Consider the following 19738-nt stretch of genomic DNA (forward strand, 5'->3'; position numbering starts at 1 on the left):
ATATGTTAGATAAGCATAATATTTTTTTAAGTACTAGATAACTCAGCGCATACCACTGATCTATCAAAATTTCAAAAGTAGGAGGTCCATGGCTTAGCTTTTGAAAAACAGGGGGCCCAAAGTATTTACTTAATAGTGAACCACTGCACAAGAGGCCATAAACGTCCAGTGGAAATTACTCCTTAGTAAGTGTGTTTAGGATTACAACCTGAAGTGGCATAGATGATCTAGAATTTTAAAATCTTGGCTATCAACCATTCTTATTATTATTAATGTGAAACACCTTTTTTGATACATGGCAATCAGAAGCACACTATCAAAGACCTTCCTTCAACTTCTAAATCTTTCCTACCTGCAAAACAACAAAATTGTTCTGGATGATCAAGTTAGAATACATCTATTTGAACTTATTTCTTGACACACACACCATACAAGGTTACATGCTTCATAGCACTGAATGAACTTCCAAGTCCTTGAAAAAAGTTGTCCAATACAAATCAAAAGGCTTTGATTTCAAAACTTAAAATAGTCAGGGAGAGCATCCATTATCACCTCTTCCATTTAGTAAGCTATTTACTACTGAGTTTGATATACAAGCAGCAAACAATAATCTAATCGGCAGGGCTTTCAAAAAAGAATAAGAAAAATTATGGCTAAACCTTACCATCAAAATGGGGTAATTTCTACTTACCGGTCTTCTAAAACTGTAATTGTTTCATGCAATGATTTTTGTTGCTCTCTAAGCTGCTGGTTTTTGGTGTAAAACTCTTCGAGTCTTTCTGCATCCCTAAACGTATATGAAAATTAATTTACAGCAATTGTCTATGTGATATATGCATTTTCATTAAGCAGAAATCATATTAAAGTTAAAGTAAGAAAACTGTGCTAACCAGACTAATAAAACGACTCATCTGCAGTACAAAGCACATTACTCACATGGTCACAGTTCCATTGGCTTCCACTATAAGTAACATGAATTTGACAGAGGAGAAGGATGGTGCTTGATGGAAGAGGGAAGTGGTAGCATAGTACAACAAAATTATAGCTATTCTGCGCATGTGTTTTCTGTCAAGGAAAACTTTGCATTAGAATGGGCTGCAGGGAATTATTTAAATGAGAAAAGATAACCAAATTACAGTGCAAGCCTATGCAGGTTTTCTCACAAGTCCCAGTGTGTTCAGTGGAGTTTACTCTCAGGCAGGAGCATACAGCTATGAAACCTTAATGAATCAGAATGGTGAAGTTGTCCTACATGTATGGATAGGATGCTCACAATTTTTTTAAAAAAAGAAGCAGTACATAGGGAGGTTTAACAATTTCTTCCCCTTAGCTGTGATCCCCATGAACCCCCTACAACATGGAAATGACCCTCAGAAAAGACACTCCCATGGTCTCAGTGAAAATCAGAGTCCCTTATGCTCAGCATTAAAAATAGAGAAGAAAGATTGATGCTACACTCTACACATTTAATATAATGTGTGGTAGTTACGTCCCAGATTGGTTTATAGAGCAGGGAGAACATGGTGGAATCAGATAAACAAATACAGTCATACCTTGAAAGTCAAACAGCTTAGTTCCCGAATGTTTTGGCTCCCGAATGTTGCAAACCCAGAAGTGACTGTTCTGGTCTGTGAACTATTTTTGGAAGCCGAACGTCCGACGAGGCTTCTGTAGCTTCCGATTGGCTGTAGGAGCTTCCTGCAGCCAACCAGAAGTCACGCTTTGGAAGTTGAACCGACTTCCGGAATGGATTCCATTTGACTTCCAAGGTACGACTGTAATAGTCTGGCCAAACTATTATTTGTTTAATTTATTCAATTTATATGTTGTCTTTCTGAAGGAGCCTAAATTAAATGCAGTGGTGGCAGCACTGCACATTTACACATGGTATTGGCCTGATCTTAGAAAAGATGGGATGGGATGGAAGGCCCACATCTAATAACAAACGGGTGTGCAGGTGAGAAATGTACAATCCTCTTGTGCACACCATTTAGCTCTCTGCAACTCAAGCAGTTCAGGGCTGGTTTTTGTTAGATTTAGTCAGTGGCAATAAAACAAACACAATTTAACTAATGCAAGAAGGATTTTTACTAACAATAACTGCAATTATGTGAGGATAACATGGAAGCCATATTAACAGGAGCAACAACTGATCTGGCTCCTCTTTTTAAATGCTGGCAGTCAAGCTTTGAGAACAACAGACACCAAATATAAACAGTTCTATTCAAAACTGACTGGAGTGTGTAGTAGTTTTCCAGACTTGCTTTATATCTTAGGGACTTAAGCTTGCAGCTCAGCTATGAACAGCTACTGGGTGGCATTAGGCAAACCAGTATTTCTTACTCACGTGAAACAAAGGGAACCTTACAGCGATACTGTACTGACAGTACTTTAAACAATAGTGCTATCCTGCTATCCTATGTATGTTCACTAAGAATAAATTCTCACTATATCCCAAAGGGGGTTGCTTCCAGTTAAGTATGCACAGCATGCAGATCAAACAAACACTAAATAGGATTTCCAGCTTGAGTTTCTCACACACAAACCTGAATGCCTGTTATAGGCATAGTGATTGTGCCAGTAAAGAAAGTAGCCACCTAAGACAGCATAAGAAATGCACAACATGGTGGCCTAGGCAACTGAATGCAATCCTCTAATCATGCATAAAAGTGCCACCTGTGGCTCAAAAAGCTTCCAATTTTAGTCTAAAGCTAGAATTTATTCTAAAGCTAAGCAGCACTTATATTACATTAAAGCAGAATTTCTAAGCAAACTTACCTGAGAGCAAATTGCATTAAACTCACTCAGACCTACTTCTGAGTAAACATGTTCAGGCTACTTTGTTGTAATGAAGTCGCTTGCTAGGAAATATATGTCACTGAACACAGAGTATTTACTATGAATGAAGCATGGGTAGGATCACTTGGCTCTAAGTACACTCACATTCTAAGAACGGAGCAAAAAGCGTAAAAAGAGAGAGAAAATAGTGCATGATGGCCATGATGCTGCTTGACAAAACTGACAAGCTCTTCAGCTATGAAAATAGCCTCCCTAATGAGTGGTCCCTGACCCTGCATTTCCAAGACCATTAGCCTCACCGCTGAACCAGGGTGAAGCATAAGGAGCTCATTGTCTGGCTGGTTATCAGTGCTGAAATATTAAACCTCAGGTATTCAGAAAGAGTTGGGGAGAACAAGAACTCCTATAGAAGACTGTTATATCTACAATGCACTACTTGTAGGATGATTCCAGCAAGTAATAATTAAGCCATTTAGCTTGGTATGTATTAAATCTCAAGAGAAAGTCATCAATAATACCCATCTTCCACCAACTCTGAGCTGAGGATGGAAACTTTTTAACAAGGAGATATACATGACAATATTATTCCAAACACAATCACTCTACAACAAAGTTTAAATTGGAGTACAGAAATGTTTTTGGAAATTTGTGTACAGGCTCTCTCTCCCCCCCCCCCCAAAACATTAGCAACTTTATCCTATACAAGTTACTTAGAAACATAAGAAGAGCCCTGTGGGATTAGGCCAAAGGACCATATAATCCAGCATTCTGTAGTCACAGGGAATCTTGAATGCAGGGCCTGAGTACAATGATACTCTCCTCACTTGTGATTCTTAGCCACTGGCATTCAAGGGCACACTGCAGCCCAACAGTGAAGGCTAAACACAGCCTCCACAACTATGTGCTGTGTGGATAGGTATTTCCTTTTGTCTGTCCTGAATCTTCCATTGGATGACCCAGGGATTTAGTATTATGAGAGGTGGAGAGAAAAAATCCTCCCTATCCACTTTCTCCACACTTGCCTAATTCTTGCCCACTTCTATCCTATCTCTCCTTACGCACTTTTCCCCTACACTAAAGAGCCCCAAAGGTTACAACCTTTGCTCATAGGGAAGTTGTTCCAGCCTCTTGATCGTTTTGATTGCCCTTTCCCAAATCCTTTTCATCCTATTCACCCAGATTGGATAGCCCTCACATTCACAATCCCTTTTTATTTCAACAATCTTAAACACTAGTCTCAATAATGATCCATTAAGAGGTTACTTTCTACAACTTTAAGTTGGAGAACTATTGGAGAACTATTTATTCCTATTCTCTGCTTTCTGCTGCTTAACCAGTTACAGAGCCATAAGCGGACCTCTTCTATTATTCCTTAACTCCAAAGCTTATTCAAGGCTTTGACAAGTGACTTTATCAAAGGCGTTTTAAAAGTACACCTATATCTACATCCTTGCTGATATTCTACAAGGTTAGTGAGACAGGACTTAAAGGTAAAGGTACCCCTGCCCGTACGGGCCAGTCTTGACAGACTCTGGGGTTGTGCGCCCATCTCACTTAAGAGGCCAGGGGCCAGCGCTGTCCGGAGACACTTCCGGGTCACGTGGCCAGCGTGACATCGCTGCTATGGCGAGCCAGAGCCGCACACGGAAACGCCGTTTAGCTTCCCGCTGGTAAGCGGTCCCTATTTATCTACTTGCACCCGGAGGTGCTTTCGAACTGCTAGGTTGGCAGGCGCTGGGACCGAGCAGCGGGAGTGCACCCCGCCGCAGGGATTCGAACCGCCGACCTTTCGATCGGCAAGTCCTAGGCGCTGAGGCTTTAACCCACAGCGCCACCTGCGTCCCAAGACAGGACTTACCCTTGCAGAAATCATGCTGGTTCTGATTCAGCAAGACTTGATGAATTTAGAAGTAAATTCAACCAAGTTCCATGAGACTTGTTCCAAAGAAAGTGTGCATACTACTGCAGTTTTAATGTAACTGATTGCTAAACATAAGAAATGTTGCCTCTATTACAATCCCTGCAATATTGTCCTTAACCTTTTGCTTTATCATTCCTAGAAAAGGAGATAGTAGGCTCTGTCTGAAAAACCAGCCTCTGAGGACCAGTTAGTAAATGCAACTATTTCCATCAAATTAAGAATTATAGCATATGAGGAGATACTTACAAACACCTTTCTGTTTTCAGCTTGGTGATCTTTGCCAGTAATCCTAATGAAAGAGAAACAGAAAAGCAATAATTTATATTTTGAACTCCCATATACAAATTAGTGAAGAATAATGTCTTTATATGTATATGTAGAAACTACCAACAAATGCATACATTTGGAGCTAAATTATAGGGTTATTGTTCTGAAGAAGTTATTTCAGAAATTTATAGTTTGTTTTTCAGTTACTTCAGTTCTCAAAAGAAGGTAATGAACCAATGGTTCCTAGGATGCTGTCTCCAAGGGTAGCCCTGAAAAAAAGCACATTATAGAAATCTAGCTAAGAAGTTGCTAGCACTCCAGATGGAAAAGAGAATTGGTGCAACATGAATGCAAGAAATATTTCACTCTTCTGTTTCGCCAACTCCCCTTGGTCAGGGTTCTGGGCATTTTTTTTGGGCTAGTTACTAAGGCTGGCCGAAATTTATTGATCCCGGTAATCAAGGCTGTTACATTCCTGAACCATAGCTGGATGAATGGTGACTACTACTGATTGCTTTTAAAAAATCAAATTCACCAGAGCTCATGCTTCTGTTTTGAAAGCAACAGTCATACCACACATTAATGCCATGTCCCATTACAGAAGAAAGGCAAAATAGAAAATGCATGAAAATGACTTCAAAAGAAAAATTAAGGGAAGACAGGAAAGGAGGGCTCTTATCTCTTTAAGCACTCAAATATGCTTGATCATGTAGATCAGTTAGGAAATAGTTTTTCTTAAAATGTGGCTGCAATTTGGCAACACAATTAGATATCTGGAATTAAGACCCCTAATAAAGTGCTCTACTTTAATCCTTCTCCACACCCATCAGAAGGAATGAGACTGCACAACAATGAGGCTCCTGTAAGAACAGGTAGTCTGTTTGGCACAGGTTTTGGTATTTTAACACTAGCAGCCTCAGTTGCTACTGAATAAGCTGTACTACGAAGGCAAAAGTATAGTAATACTACTTCGCCTGAATTCAGGAATTATCAGAATATTTCAGAAATCTTTCTGGAGCAATCCTAAATCAATAAATTAGAATTCGGGTATGAAGTCTGTTGTATTATATTTTTTTCTCCACTATTCTTTCAATAAAACAGACTGCCTCATAACCCATCAAAGATGTAGTATTTGTGCTTAAATCATATTAGTCCTAATGAGATTTTTAAAAAGTAAGTAAACTTGCCTTAACAGCCTTGTGTCTTCCAAAAAAATGTATGAGAGACAGAGAACACAGACCAATACCCATTAAATGCATGGGAAGAGTAAGATTTACCACTTACTTATATCTGCCAGCTTGCTGCGCACACAGTTTTCATTTAGGTTAGATTAAACTGAATTATAACCTATGAAATTCTGCAAAGGGTGGAACTACACATTACACACATTTCCCAAATGAGTGTTTACTGTTCAACAGTAATGTTTGGGCATTTGTGGGGGAAACTGGAGGGTGAGTGGTGAGTTGTCTTATCCATGCTCATCCACTGATTCTCCTCCACAACCCTCTTCCCTGTACTTCACACACATACCCACGTCACCCAATTTGATTTATTTCAGGTTTCAGAGTCGGATGCGTGTGTGGAATGTTGGGGGGGGGAGGGGAAGCGATCGGGATGGATTACAAGGGAAAGGTTTGCCAATTCCTCCCTTACACTGACATAATATATACAGTGGTACCTCAGTTTTCGAACGTCTCCGTTGACGAACGTTTCAGAACTTGAACGCCGTAAACCCAGAAGTAAATGCTTCAATTTTCGAACGCACCTCGGAAGTCGAACAGGAAACGTGGCTTCCGCTGAGTGCAAGACCCTGAAGCCTAGCTGTCAGCTATTGAGTTTCAGTTTTCGAACATTTCGGAACTCGAATGGTCTTGTAGAACAGATTATGTTCGAAAACCGAGGTACCACTGTAGTTCCATCCTTAGCATAACTTCTGGGAAGGTTTTTCATAACCATGTTAATATCCTGTGCTTTTATTCTGATAACCAGGCTTGTGAGTTCATCATCATACAACAATAAATTTGTCTAATTGAAGCTATGAACCAAAGCAGAGAGAAAAGTTGTGACATGCAATGAAGGTTGCGTCTGAAGCACTAAGTGTAGTATGCAACTTATTAGACTGTATTTTCCTCCAAAAGATGTTGTTAAAAATTAGAAGAAACATATCATCATCATTTGATTATTTTCTTGGTAGCACAAGGATGAAGTTTGCACATGGAAAAACAACAAAATGACACAGTACAACCAGTGTAAGCACCAGGCACTTATTTCTCTGGCTACTGTCAATTTTGCTGACATTTAGAATTCAAAATTCATGAGTCAGCTTTAATTCATATTTATAGACTTCAGAAACAAGCAAAGTCCAGGCAAGTCTGTGTTTGATGTGTCTTAAATATCACTGTACCCAGTGCTATAGGAGGGACCCCACCTTTTGCAAAAATTAACTATCCTTCAGGCATGTCTTTGATGTACTCATGCAGCATCTAACTTTACTAATCATTGTGTAGAACATAGAAACAAAGGTTTAGGCATGAAAAAATCTGCCTTATGGCAAGGCTGCACTGACACACCCATAGTCAATCTAACTAGATTTATTCAGCGTCATTTATTCCAGGGGGACCTATTTCCAAGAAGATACAGCCTATGTATTTTTGAAAGGTCATCCCCAAGTTTTTATTATTCCAAACTGCAAAAGAACATTAGACAGATTTTTTTTTTACTTAAGTTTTCTGTTATTTGGCTTAATGACATAAAGGCACTCCTTAGATTGCAAAATCCTGAGTTGATGATGTCTCAGCATGTGCCTCACTGACGACATTCCACCCACTGTAAAAACTCAGCTGAAGAATGAAGTGAGCCAAAAGGATTAAAGCTAATAAACCTAGTAAGTTCAGTAAATGATTTGTGGCCTATAGAAGGTAAAATATATTGAGGAAATTACTATGCCTCTCACACCCCATCTTTTATCAGGCTCCCTTAATCCAAGTGAGAGGGTAGGGGTAACTGCAGCAAGGAAGTGTAGACTTCTGCTATGTTGAATGCATTAACCTGGGCTGTTTTAATTATTCTATGTGCAACATTCCCAGATATCACTTTCTCTATTGGATTTAAATCTGACCTGCTACAATCCTTGGTATCCCTAGTAGCTTGGACAGCATTTTCTGCAACAGGCAAAACACAGCCTGTTATTTGGATGTATCTGTTCCCCAATACAGTGGTACCTCGGTTTACGAACTTAATTTGTTCCAGAAGTCCCTTCTTAAACCAAAGCATTCTTAAACCGAGACACGCTTTCCCTACTGAGGCCTCCCGCCACCGGTGCCCTTCCACCATTCGTCTTCCGAGGCAAAGTTCACTAACACCTACTTCTGGTTTTGCAGAGTTCGTTTCTCGAATAGTTTGTTAACAGGACTGTTTGTAGACCGAGGTACCATTGTACTGTATAGCCTAGTTTGCTAAGCGAAATCAGCTGTTGCTTTTCTTCCTGCCCCTTAAATATAGTTGTTGTTTTTACCCGTTTTTAATTATCTTCTGTGTAAACTGCCTTGAGACGGGAGTTTGGAAGGCAATTAATAAATTAATTGTAATAATAATAATAATAACAACAACTCTATAATAACAACAACTCTGATGTTGCCTGTTAATATTGCTGGCATTCCTGGGAATGAGTTGCATAATTCTGTCTGCATATAGAATGCAAATGCATGAAGACTCACAGCTGCTACTTCTGGCATGTGTGCATGTGTGTAAGATATATCTCCTCTTATGAGACTGGGGCTGCAATCTTATAAGACACAGGAGTCTATGTCCAATTGAAAGGGACTAAGTTCTCACTTAAAATGCATAGATTTGTTCTGCATGATTAGCTCCATCAGGGTCTCCATAAAGAACCTCTTGTGGTTTCATTGTCACTTCTATATTCCAAGAACAACAGCTAGAAAATACTTATCATGTACACCATACACCTTGCTCAATTTCTACATCATAGATACTCTGGTGAGGATTTAGACTGGAAACTACATCAGCATTCTGCAAAATATTAACTCTGTTTCGCAGTTCATTGTAAAAAATCCAGCAGGAGAAAGACTGATAAACCAGGAAATCTTATTTTAAGATTATTCAGTTGCTAGAGTGTTCAAAACTTCAGTATGTCTAGGTACAAAACATTCTGCTTAAGGAACTGAACATTGAAAAGATCGGGTCTAGTCAAACAATATCAACTCAACATCAACCCACATTCATCCGCAATTATCATACACACCCCACCACATGATTAACATCTTGCTATGTTTTCACCAAATGTTCTCTGAACAAGGCACAAATACCAGCTGATCAAGAGCTAATTATGATGTATTTATTTGGTAAACACACTGGCCTGTTATAGATCAGCAACCATAATATTACCTTTTACTTCTTTATCATGGCATTCCTTCAATTTGGACCACAATTCCTTGAAGTAATCAGGAGCAGGTTCTGTGGAGTTTGGACTTCCACAAGTTCCTCCAGAGGTGCTCATCTTGTGTTTTCTGTTTTGAGTGTTTCACTTGTCTTTATGCAGTTCTTGCTGTTTGCCACTCTTTTAGTTTTACATCACACCGCTGATTTATTTTAAAAAGAAAATTAGATGCCTGCAATGACAGGTTGAAAACATTTACAGTGTATGACTTGCAACAGCTGGAAAAACACATGGTTGCTTTCTTGTTCCCTTAAGCTCCTTTTCTTCCAGCAGGGGAAGCAATACGGGGATGTTTTATTCTTACATACAGGTATGCACATTTGGTAACAGCATCCTTTAATCTTCTAGTTCAGGAAGTCTTTCTTTTGTCTGTATGCTACAATTTTATTGCCTTGTATTGTTTTACTTGCTGATTGTTTTACTTGCTGATTGATTTATGGCATGCTACTGTATTCTACTGCATAATTTCCTTTATGGCATGTTACTGTATTCTATTGCATAGCTTGCTTTAATATGCTGCGGGGGCCTTTGGGCTGAAAAGCAGTACATAAACGAAGTGAATGGTGATGATGATGATACCCTTGTATAGCCTGAATAGTAATTAGCTCAAGCTAAGTGGCCTTGAATTAACTTGTTTCCTCTGGAACCTGTAGCCTAGTGCCCAGGGCATCAGGTACAAGTAACAACTACAGTCTTGTGGCACTTTTAAAAACTAATACAATCACTGAGGCATATGACTTCAACAGATGCATGGAATGGACACTAGTCTATAAAAGCTTATGCAATAATAAATGTGTTCCATCTTTAAGGTGCTACAAGGGTCCTTGTTGTTTCTGCTGCAACAGAATAGCAGTCATCCATCTGTTAATAGGTACAAGGTATTTCAAGGTAATTGAAAGACTGTTTCCAGTACATGACATGCAATTTCCTTCTATAAGTACCAATTCACACTGTTCAGAGACTGATTTGCCGCGCCCTCACTGGTGAACATGCCTCACTTGTGCCATTTTTCTGTGGAAGTAAAAACCAAGACTAAGACCATTTTAAAGTTCTACTGATATTTTAAGGATAGTCCAGAAGTTCACCAGCAGGTGCATTACTGCACCCAGAGCTCAGGAACTGCTTGCGCTTATGAAATTCCCAGTTGCAAAAATGCACCTAGAACTAATGCTTTTTTTCTTTAAAAATGTTTAGGGGTACTCTCATTTTCCTACTCATACTGAAATACTGCCCCTTAATGAGGCCAAACTTAAGATTCACAGAATGTTTAGGGGTATGGGTCCCTCTGCGTACCCCCAGAAAAAAGCACTGCCTAGAATAATTGGAGTTTCCAACGCTGCTGGTATCCAACAATGCCTGAAAGGCCACATACTCCTGCTTTTACAGACACTCATTTCAGTGCAAGATTCCCCCTCCGCCTCCCTTTCAGAGCACACGATTTGAAGTTAAACAGATCACAGCTGAGCTTTAAAAATCTTCCTATATTCTCCACATCTGGCAGTTAAAAGAGTAAAACAGATAAATAAACTCCCCTCGCCCCTGCCCCATATCTACCTCACAGAGCTCCTGTGCGTTCAACACAGCCCAGAAAACTATGGGTTTGTTTTGCAGCTTCAGTAGCATTGCAAGAGGCGAACATCGAACAAGATGCAGGGCAAAGCGATATAGGAAGGAAAGTTCTTCATTCAGCACGTGGCCTGACCTGAAGCTCTTTGCCAGCTACCCGGCTGGTGGGTGAAAGAAGGAAGAGGAGGGGGGGGACAAAAACAAAGCCTCCACGTGACACGCGGACCCGCCCCCGGAAAGCGCAGCGCGCGCGCTCCTTCGGAGTTTGAAAAGAGCGGCTTTTTCAAAAGGGTGATAGGAAGGGGAAGAGGAGGGTCCTCTTTTTTCCCAGCTCCCGCGCAAGGTTGCCCCCAGCTCCCAAGGCCCAGCCTCAAAACCGGAGTCGGACTAGTTTATGGGGCGGGGCTCCTTGTTCCTGCTCCCGCGCTGAGGTCGGGCAAGTTTAACCGCAGAAGCGGCGGTGGCGGCATCTTTGGTTGGCTCGCTGTGGTTGCGGAGGGACACAGGGCGGAGGTATGCGAGTTCGGGCTATGGAGGAAGAGGAGGCTTACAAGAGTCCGGAAAGAAAGAGGCGCCGGGGGGGGGGGGAGTCAAGCGGCCGGGAGGGAGCTCCGCCTCAGCCGGGCGCGCTCTTGTTACCTGAGGCAGCTGCTCGGTGGCTGGAGGCAAGCGGCGGGAAAGAGAAACGGAAAGTCGGAGGGGTCATACTTGGCCGCCGCGCCCGCCTTCCGACCGGCTTCGTTTTCTGTTTGTTCTCCCCCGGCGTCTGCGACCGGCTCGGCCGAGGTGCTTTTGGCGGGACGGAGCTGCCCCTGGTGGCCGGAGGCTGCGCTGGCGACTCTCCTGCTCTCCGCCTCTGAGGGGGATTTCCTTCCCTCCTTGCCAGAAAAGACTCCCCTCTTCCCGCTTTCTTCCTGGCGGGCTATTTGTTGGCGGACCATCTGAAGTAGCGCAGGAAGCTCTGGACCAGCCTACCCCCCCCGCGCAGGTCCATCTAGCTCAGCGTAGCCTGCACTGACTGGCAGCAGCGGTTCTCAGGGTTTCAGGCAGGCGCTATGTCTCGGGGTTTGAAGCTGGGCGCTTCTGTACTCCCGGCGGATGCTTTGCCACAAGAGTTACTGCCCTTCCCTACTTAAGGCAGCAGGTCCACTTTTTCCTCACCATGCTTGTCTAGTGTTTGCCCCGGTAGAGAAGCAACGACGGGGGTGGGTAGGAGAGAACCCAGCAACTAGGAGTCGCAAAGCAACTTAAAGCATCTGCACTTCTTTTTATTGAACATTTTTTGCCAAATCAAAATACTGTCAGTATTTTGCAAACGGGGTGCTTCAAATAGAACAAATGCCATAATTTATTCATTACTGTTTATTAGAAACACTAGTTTAAAGTTCTTCACCCTTTTCATGTTGGACTCTTCAATTTGGGGCAACAAAGTGGGGGAAGGGAAAAGGAGAAGCCCTGGAGGGGACATTATTCCTTCTTCCTCATTAGGTCCAGCGATGCTCATCTCGCTCTATAGGCCAAGGGAGCCGGCGTACAGCTTCCGGGTCATGTGGCCAGCATGACTAAGCCACTTCTGGCGAACCAGAGCAGCGCACAGAAACGCCATTTACCTTCCCGCTGGAGCGATACCTATTTATCTACTTGCACTTTGACGTGCTTTCGAACTGCTAGGTTGGCAGGAGCTGGGACTGAGCAACGGGAGCTCACCCCGTCGTGGGGATTCAAACCACCGACCTTCTGATCGGCAAGTCCTGGGCTCAGTGGTTTAACCCACAGCGCCACCCGCGTCCCATCCTTTTAAGAGTATTTATGCTTAAAACTATTGGGGTCATATTCTCAGCAGGGGTAATAAAACTGGCCTTGGTGAAACCAACCAACCACTGAGGAAGTATCTGATGCTTGGATTTTAAACTGTGACAGTGGCTCATGAAGAAACACTGATTGTGACAATATGCCTGAGAAAGATTGTCTTTAAAAGTTCACCCACAGCACCACCTGCGTCCCTCTTCCTCATTGGATAAACAATAAATAAGGGAGTGTGGAACTGAGTGTGTGGAAATTGTTCACCTTTGGAGGTGATAAAAACTACTGAAAAGAATGTTTTCAATGCATTCATTTAAGTTTTGTGAGATGTGCATACACTCTTGTTATACGGATGATTCGTAGTAAAAGGCTACTTTCCTACAAAGATATGGACTTTATCTATCTAAGCAGAAAGACACGCAGACATTGACAGGTGCTGCATAGGGCAAAGGTGCTGTGTCAGAATATAAAAGTTGGTTGGGATCTCGATACTTCATTTCTCCCTCCTCAATAAAGTATCATTCTTATGAACTATGCAACTTGCTACTTTCCTGGAATCTGCTCTGCTTGTTTTCATGAACCCTGAACTCCGTACCGTTGTTAACCCTGATCTGCTTGCAATATTAACAGATAACTACAAGTGAAATTGTGCAATTGTCACTTGAACCTAGCTGTACTCCCTAGGAAAGCTCTTTAAGCTAGCTTCTGCTTAGACTTCTAAAATCAGAAGCCAAATTGGCTAATAATAAAAGAAATGTAGGCCAGTGCCAAACTTTTTAAATACCACTCTTTCCTGCAATGTCACATTTCAAAGAAAGTTTGTGTAAATTTCAATTTAAAAGGGGAAGTAATTTTGGGTGCTTGTCCAAGGTAAAGAACTGTAAGGTACTGCCACTGAGGGATATAGGGCATTCTTTTAAATTTTTGTTTGTGTGATTTGTTAGGCTTAAGATCCTTCCAAAGTCTCTAACATTTAGCCCCTAGCAATTAGTGAAGAGGCCACAGCTCATGCTTTGCATGCTGTGAAGTCCCTGGTTTAATCCCTGGCATTTCCAGATAAAAGAAGGTTGTGGCATCACTTGCACAGCATCACAAACCATAGTTAATTACTTTGTTTGTTTTGTACCAGCCCTATTAGTGTGCAGAGGAAACAAACCATGGTCCCTGATTTAGCATTATATCCAAACCAGGCCCTGTGGTATGTTTCACTCTCAAAATACCATAATCTTCCAAGATTTGTTCATGGCTTGCTGATTATGAGAGAGAGAAACCATTAATTATGCTTTGCCCTTATAGTTATGTCACGGATCATGTTTTGTCTCCTCCACACATCTTCAGGGAGGTGCATAACAGACCAGAAAGGCACAATGAAGATTATTATTTATAAATAATATTTTGTAAAATATAACACAACATATAAAATGTAATAAAATACATATACAGTAAAACATATTAACAGCTACTAGTCATGATGGCTATACCCTACCTTTAGCATCAGAGGAAGTATGCCTTTGGAACCAGTTGCTGGGGATAATGTGCAAGACACAATTTATTGTGCTCAAGTCCTGCTTATCAGGGACATCTGGTTCGCCATTGTAAGAAAAGAAAGATGCACTGGATAGGCCTTTGGTATGATCTAATAGGGCTCTTATGAGAATCCTCCTAAGCATCTTCATATTCACCATGTTTTACTATGATGTACAAACTAGGTCATTGTGGAATACCTCTACTAGAGACCCTGGCAAGATACTGCCATTCAAAATAGACAATATTGGGCCAGATGAACAAATAATAGAACCTGATGTAAAACAGCTTTCTATGTTCTTATTTATTATCAGAGCAGAATGTAGGAGATACATCTGAAGTGAAAGCGAACATGAATACTAAGACATTGTAGTGCAGTGGTTCCTAAAGCCCCCCCCCCCATGAACCCTTTGAAAATTGCTGAGGGTCTTGGCAGGCCACTTAATAGTTTTTCCTGCATGCTGTAGCAACTGTAATGTGGTGTGCTAGATGCTGTAGGGTTTTTAATAGTATTTTTGCAGACACAGTGGATTATCTGTATGAAGTTTGTTGACCACGGCTGGTCTGTGGACCACAGTTTATGTAGCACACAGTTAATCATTTCAAATGATGCAACAGGTTGCTCTGTTGATATTATAAGGCAATGATGGCTTTCCCCCAGTGTGTTATTCACTCTGGGTGAAAAGCATGTTTGAGGGTAGTAAGACAGAAGCTGATTTTCAGGAAACAGTTTGCTCTGACAGGTATCCCCATTAAGGAACCCTAACAAACTTCCAAGGAATCTTCATTTCCCCCCAGAATGTAATTTTCTACTGCTTTAATAGTAAAAGTTAGTAATCCCCAAGAATATTGTGGAAGGCATTCATGGAAACAGAATGGTGGTGGGTGAGAATATGTGGATGACTACTCAAATATAACATGAAACTACTGTGTGAGAATACCTATGGATAATTATCTAGGGTTAGTTATTTTATTATGATCAGTGATATTAAATAAACAATAATTTGTCGGTTTTGTTACCCTCATTTACTCTTCCCTAAGTGAATATTATTTTAGCAGAAGGCTTTAAAAGTTCTCCGTTCTCATGGTTCTCAGTTTTTGGTTTAAATTATTTTTGTATCAGTTCATGAAGAAAGCATATTTTATAATAAATGTGGGCATGTTGCTGCTTTACAGCAGAGCTGCATGCCAAAATATTTCACTTGTTTCTATGAGGAAGATACAGTTATAAGTCAATATTGAAAAACATCCTTCAGGTGAAACATCATAACAGGCCTTTCCTTCATGCCATAGAAACAACAGTCCATAACCTACTGAAATGAAAAACTGATCTGCCATGCTGTCTGGGGAGCAGCTCCTGTCCCCATTATATAAAAGGCATGTTAATTACACAAAGCTGATGGCATGGATTTTTGCATGACAGCTGAAATGCTGAAAACAACTGAAATCTGGGATTTGAGGCAGAAAATCCAAACTATTTGTTATGTGTATAGCTTTTACATACACAAAATCAGTTTTCTTTTTTTAAAAAAAGTCTAAGTTTTGCAAAACAGCAAATAAGAACACACACACAAGCTCATTTTTAAACCATAGCTATAAAACACACAATAAATTAGGTAACTGGTAATTTGCTGCCGTTTACTGGTGGTACCCCAAATGTGCTTTGCCTACAAAGTTCCATTACTTTGTCATACAGTACTTTTATATGAAGAACTATTAAGTGTAGATAATAGGCAAGGTTTTATTGCATGTTAAATAGATTGAGGGCCAAACAGAAAGCATGTAGCCCTGAGCCCTGTGAGTCTTACCCCCACATGCTGAAGGACTTGACTCAAGCCAGCACAGTGGACCAATATAAGAGCAGGGTAATCTTGGCTCAGAATCCTTCACTCTGTTGCAAACTTTTCCTATGCAGTAGGAAACCTGGGTACTAAGAACTGTGGATCACAACCATTGGGAATACATACAAACATGTTCTACTTTCCAAAATATACATTAATTTTAAAAACTCATAGTTGTTTGTTTTTTAAATGAAATCTCTCAAAATCTGAATGTGTGAAACAAGTAAACTGCCCAAATCTGCAAGTTTTCTTTTACAATTCTTAGGCTCCAATCCAACTAAAATTAATTATGAATAAGACAAATTGAAACTAGTAGAAAAATTGCTTGTTATAGCCAATTAAAGTCATATTCAGGAAGACCCACTGAAACCATTCACTTAAATTCTAAGAAAGGACGGAAGTCAATAAATTTCAGGGGGTCTGCTCTGAGTTTAAGTTGGATACAAGTCATTAGTTTTATACTGATGAGAACATATTTTCCCAAACATTACAATGATACTATCTAGCTGTGCTTTGTACACTTAAAAGGCCTGTTAAGTCTGCCATTCAGTTTTATATCAGTTGTTATAGACACCTGGCATTCTTCCAAGAAATAACAAAGATAACTGTTCATCAACTTGGATATGCACACACCAAGCTGATACTTCCTCTATGAGATTATGCTAGATCTCACATAATGCACCAAGCTGTTAAAGTACTTTAAAACATAGCCCACAAGGTTCCAATATTTTACTTTTTACTTGCCTCGTCATTAGAAAAATTCCTATTTATTTTGTTAAAATTCCTATTTAAACCAAGCTTTCTTGAGAAGAGAAACAACTAGAGGATTTTCTATCTTTCTTTTAAAATCCAGTTAAAAGGGGGATAGGAAGAGTCACATTTACTTTAAACAAAAGTTATTTTGTCCCAACAGGCATGACAAAACCTGTCTTCATTCCTTTCTATTCAGCTCAGCCAGTACAGTACTTAGGTTCAGTAAGTTAATCAGTTACCAGATTCTATAGCCTTTGTTTTCAAAGTCTAATTCTTATTTGACATTGTACCTGGGAATATACTGAGATCTATATCCCTTGGTTTTAAACTGATCATAAAGGTGGGACTACAGTTTTGGGAATCCTAATTTTGGATAGCCTCTTCTATTTGTTATTTAAAGCAAATAAGGACTTGACCTTTTAATATGCAGCATATAAATTATGGCTATGCCGTATCAAACTTTGGAAAGATCATTTTATGTGCTAAAATATTAAATTATTTAGGGGGTTGGCAGTGGAAAGTAAAATACAATTTTAGCATATGCATAGCATTTACCATATCATAGTTCCATTGTGAGATTATTGTGTTTACCACATATTCTACACACAGAAGCTAAGACACGAAAGAAAGAGATTTGCCATAATTTATGTAGCAAGTCAGTGGCAACACTATTATTTAGGCCTTTCCCCCACTTCTGTTTCGTGCACTAACCTACAGTTCTTACTATGCCAACTTAATAAAAAAATCACTAAAAGGAACTGCAAAATGATGTCACCAGTAGCCATATATGATACAGTAAAAGAGTAATACTTTTAAAGAAACACAGAAATAAAATATACATCTATGCTGCATAAGAACATAAAAATTATGTGATAGGACTACACAAAATGCACAATAAAGGGAGATTTTAAAAACTTACCTTTTGGTGGTGATTGTGAAAGGTTAATGTGACTTTGCTTTTGATCAGGAGTGGTGATAATTTATTGTTAGCTTTTCCCTGAGCTTATAAACATCAAGCACATGTAGGATGAGGGAGCCACTGTGGACCACAGTGCAGAATGCTGAGAGAAGTTCTGCTGCACCTAAGATATATACAATGTGCAATGGATAACCTAATATGTCTTTCATTTAACTGGCTGGGCAGGTTTCTGCATTCTCTGGGACATGGAATCATACCAGAATTTGTTGGCATAACAGGCCTGTCAAACCAGTTCCTTGGTAGAGCAGGAACCTGTTCAGCCAGTATGCATCAAAGGGCAGCTCAACATGCTGCGGCTCAACTTAACTCTGAAGCTTCGTAAGTGGTGAATTATTCACGCCTCCACCAACTCCCAACTTAGAATGTTGTAGCCTCCAGCAAAACAATTTACCAGAGGGTTGGGGAGTGCTGTATCCGTATCAAATACAGCAATATCCTATTGTTGCAAAGTCTTCATTATTACATATCTAGATGAAGTGGTTGATAGATGCATTTCATTTATGAACGGGAAGATAGGCAAGTAAACACTTTGAAACAAACCATAAAAATTGTTTCCCCCCCAATTAAATGAGATTTAAATATTACAAATGGTCAAAACAAAATCTGGGACCCAATACAAAACTGTTTTGGTTTTTTTTTTTAAGTTCTGGGTAGAGAATACTCCATTAAGTAGTGGAAGAGTTATTCTGTTCACATGTGGTTAAAGTGTAGGTAGCACAACACCGGGGTACTTTCTGGAGTTGTGTTTCGTATGATCTTCTTTGGTACAGAAGGTGTGTGCAGGAGAGGCAGGTCAGAAGAGATATGTGTTTAAACAAGTAAAACGCAGTAGCGAAATCTGTTGAAACATCATTTGCTGACAGTGAGATATTCCTAATTCCTATCCTGCTACAGCCTATTGAAGGTTTTAAAAGCAGTTATGCTTTTACATTTTTGTTTCTTCTTGTTTTATTCTGAAATAAAAAAGAATAATAAAAAATAAGAAAATATTTTCATTATTTTCTTACTTGTTATTTTTATATTTCAGATAAAAATAAACAGGTGGGTGACAATTAGAATGTGCATAGCATTATAATACAGTTACACTTTATATGGTTTATGGCCCTGTAGAGATCCGCTTTAACTCATAGTTAGTAAAGAAATGGACTCTAACCAAACCCTATGTTCTTATTGATCTATATAATCAGCATTTTTCACAGTGGCAGCATGATTTCCAGTGATTCCTAGAACGTTTTATTCTTACATAAGGCCTTTTCAGACTATTAATTCACTGAGCAACTACAGTAATGCACTGTTAGTTGATTGTTAAATACTATCCAGATGTATTCCCTGAAGAAACCAGACCTTTGGCTTGCGTGGGCAAAATCTTTCCTAGCATACCAAAGCTCGCCCAAGACATTTTGCTGCCTGGAGTAAAGGACAAGATGGTAACTCCATCTTAGTGAGGGTAGCAGGCTACCTGAGGGTTGGCATCCCCAATGCAGTGTTTGGAGGTACTGTGGTGCTCAGAAAATTATACCAAGGCATGTGCCAGGCTCTCCATTCCCCACTGTGCTGAACTGACTGTGAATATGCGGGCATGTTTTCTACTGAGGCCCTCCTACTGTGTTCTAACTGGACACCAGCAGACACCAAGAAAGGAAGAGGAAGGAAGAAAGGTAAGGAGGAAGGGGGAGCAAAAAACAGAGAAGCCATAAAGATTGGGAGGGGTCCACCCCTTCAAAAACAAACCAACAAACCAGAGTAACCATGAAGGGAAAGATGGGGAGGGAGATGGAGCACCCATGAAGGGAGAGATGGGAGACAAAAGCAAAGAAACACTTGGTAGC

At 40.3% G+C, this 19738-nt stretch overlaps 1 protein-coding gene and 1 long non-coding RNA gene across 5 annotated transcripts in view; one reads left to right on the forward strand and one right to left on the reverse strand.

The window, feature by feature from the left end:
* The window catches only part of RBBP8 (RB binding protein 8, endonuclease), a 32153-nt gene extending 22626 nt beyond the window's left edge, over window positions 1-9527 (reverse strand). For 3 of the 4 annotated variants that reach the window (XM_081918072.1, XM_081918070.1, XM_081918069.1), the window contains exons 1-4: window positions 9392-9527; window positions 4967-5009; window positions 937-1065; window positions 692-787 (exon numbers count right to left, since the gene is read on the reverse strand). In XM_081918072.1, the coding sequence (XP_081774198.1) occupies window positions 692-787; window positions 937-1065; window positions 4967-5009; window positions 9392-9503 (380 nt within the window). In that variant the 5' untranslated portion in view covers window positions 9504-9527. The remainder of the gene's footprint in view (window positions 1-691; window positions 788-936; window positions 1066-4966; window positions 5010-9391) is intronic. The other variant, XM_081918071.1, reaches the window with a different exon arrangement.
* Window positions 9528-11401: 1874 nt separating this feature from the next.
* Window positions 11402-12365, forward strand: LOC309373709. The gene is made up of 3 exons (XR_014170145.1): window positions 11402-11530; window positions 11630-12214; window positions 12245-12365. It is a non-coding gene; the product is annotated as an uncharacterized lncRNA (long non-coding RNA).
* Window positions 12366-19738: the final 7373 nt, after the last annotated feature.

This window comes from Podarcis melisellensis (assembly GCF_964234715.1).
Source record: "Podarcis melisellensis genome assembly, chromosome: 7".
Lineage (NCBI taxonomy): Eukaryota > Metazoa > Chordata > Lepidosauria > Squamata > Lacertidae > Podarcis > Podarcis melisellensis.